The sequence below is a fragment of the Rhinolophus hipposideros genome (genome assembly GCF_964194185.1).
Source record: "Rhinolophus hipposideros genome assembly, chromosome: 1".
Classification (NCBI taxonomy): Eukaryota; Metazoa; Chordata; class Mammalia; order Chiroptera; family Rhinolophidae; genus Rhinolophus; species Rhinolophus hipposideros.
Genome location: NC_138047.1, coordinates 36,860,187 through 36,862,363, shown reverse-complemented (window position 1 = coordinate 36,862,363; position 2,177 = coordinate 36,860,187). Strand labels below are relative to the sequence as shown.

Sequence of the window (2,177 nt, the reverse complement as noted above, 5' to 3'; positions counted from 1 at the left end):
TACTGAGATGGGGCCATAATAGATGCTGAATTCTCTTTCTTCTGTAGATCAATTCTCATTATCATCCTCTCACACATTCATTCATACGGCACTTTAAGAGTGTCCAAAATGCTTCCCTGTGTCTTATGGTAATAATTGCCCATATCTGCTTAGCACTCTGGGTTACCAAGTTCTTCAGGTACATTGTACCACATCACCTCACAGCTATACTGTGGGCTATTATTATCTGGCTCGTTTTACAGGCAAGGAGGCTAAAGCTCAGGAAGGCTAAATGACTCATCTATGCACACCTAACTAATGCTTGGCAGAACTAGGATTATGCTTTGACTTCGTGGTTCCAGACTCCCCATTTTCCACTCCACCAGGCTTTCATCTGAGGCTCAAGATGACACTGTGAAGTAGAAGTGAGAGAGGTAAGGCCCACAAAGCTATGTGACATGTTCAGGCCACACACACCGTTACAGACCAGAAGTGAGGTCTCCATTTCAAAGCTATGATTATCCTTACTATCAGAGCACGTGTTTAAAAATATTGGACCCACCACTGTGTGGTTGTCTGGTAAGCACTCATTAGGTAAGTTAAACAGACATAGATTACATCTATGGGAAAGTCTGAAAAAAGGAAATTATCTGCTAATCCAGGCCCCAAATCATATTTGCATTAATTCTCTGGATACTGCATGCAAACTCACACTAATTTTTTTCTCTCCTTTGTTAGTGTATATACCTTCACTGAGGGTCTAATATCTAAATTAACATGACTGGAACATTTGCTTCTATTCTTTATTATTTTTATTATATTATCTCTATTATTATACTATCTGGTATTGTCTATGTTATGTTATATTATATTATATTATATTATATTATATTATATTATATTATATTAATTTTATTACAATTATATTATTACTAGACTTGCATTTTTGGAGCTGGAAGGGAGCTTAGGGAGGATTTAGCCTAACTTATCACTTTACAGATCAGGAAACTGACTCTCCTAGTTGCCCAAGGACACAAAGCTGACTTCAGCAAAGCTGGGGCTTGAGAGCCAGGTCTTGGCTCCCAGGTGCTCTCCCCTCTTCCCTCAGGCCTCAGACCTTCAGCCTCCACCTGTGTGCTACGGGCTCTGTGTCTATTTGTTTCAGTTTGAATGATGGAAGTTTAAAGGTTTACCCTTTGCTTAAAATGTCAGGGCACTGACAGGTGATTTAAAAAAAAAAACAACTTCTCGCCGAGCGCCGCCAGCATGGTGTTCAGGTGCTTCGTGGAGGTTGGCCGGGTGGCCTACATCTCCTTTGGGCCTCATGCCAGGAAGCTGGTCGCGATTGTAGATGTTATTGACCAGAACAGGGCTTTGGTTGATGGACCTTGCACTCGAGTAAGGAGACAGGCTATGCCTTTCAAATGCATGCAACTCACTGACTTCATCCTCAAGTTCCCACACAGTGCCCGTCAGAAGTATGTCCGAAAAGCCTGGGAGAAGGCAGATATCAATACAAAATGGGCAGCCACAAGGTGGGCCAAGAAGATTGAAGCCAGAGAAAAGAAAGCCAAGATGACAGATTTTGATCGTTACAAAGTCATGAAGGCAAAGAAAATGAGGAACCGAATAATCAAGCTTGAAGTTAGGAAGCTTCAAAAGGCAGCTCTCCTGAAGGCTTCTCCAAAAAAAGCACCTGCTGCTAAAGGTACAGCTGTAACAGCTGCTGCTGCAAAGGTTCCAGCAAAAAAGATGGCTGCTGCAGGCAAGAAGGCTCCAGCCCAGAAGGTTCCTGCCCAGAAAGCTGCAGGCCAGAAGGCAGCGCCTCCAAAAGCTCAGAAGGGTCCGAAAGCTCCAGCCCAGAAAGCACCTGCTCCAAAAGCATCTGGCAAGAAAGCATAAGAACAAAAGGCTATTATAAAAGTAATAAAGGTTCTTTTTGACAAATTAAAAAAAAATAAAAAATAAATAAATTTAAAAAAATAAAATAAAAAAGTAAACAAAAGAAAAGAAAATGTCAGAGGCAAAGGCAAGCACGTGAAACCAACTACACAGTACAGGAGCAGGAAGACACCGGACACAACTGCCAGCCAGTAGCACTGCCTCACCTGTTACTGACAAGCTCAACAGTTGTTCAGAGCAAGGAGCCCAAAACAGCTCAGGGTTGGGGCTTCATGAGTTCAGGGGTAACCTGAACT

General features: G+C 42.3%; 1 protein-coding gene across 1 annotated transcript; it reads left to right on the top strand.

Annotated features, from left to right (window-relative positions):
- Positions 1–1,245: 1,245 nt before the first annotated feature.
- On the top strand, positions 1,246–1,926 carry LOC308496892 (large ribosomal subunit protein eL14-like; the record flags this gene model as incomplete). The annotated part of the gene is made up of 1 exon (XM_081046672.1): positions 1,246–1,926. The coding sequence occupies one exon, from the start codon at positions 1,246–1,248 to the stop codon at positions 1,879–1,881; it is 636 nt and encodes a 211-aa protein (XP_080902798.1). The 3' UTR covers positions 1,882–1,926.
- Between the last annotated feature and the right edge of the window lie 251 nt (positions 1,927–2,177).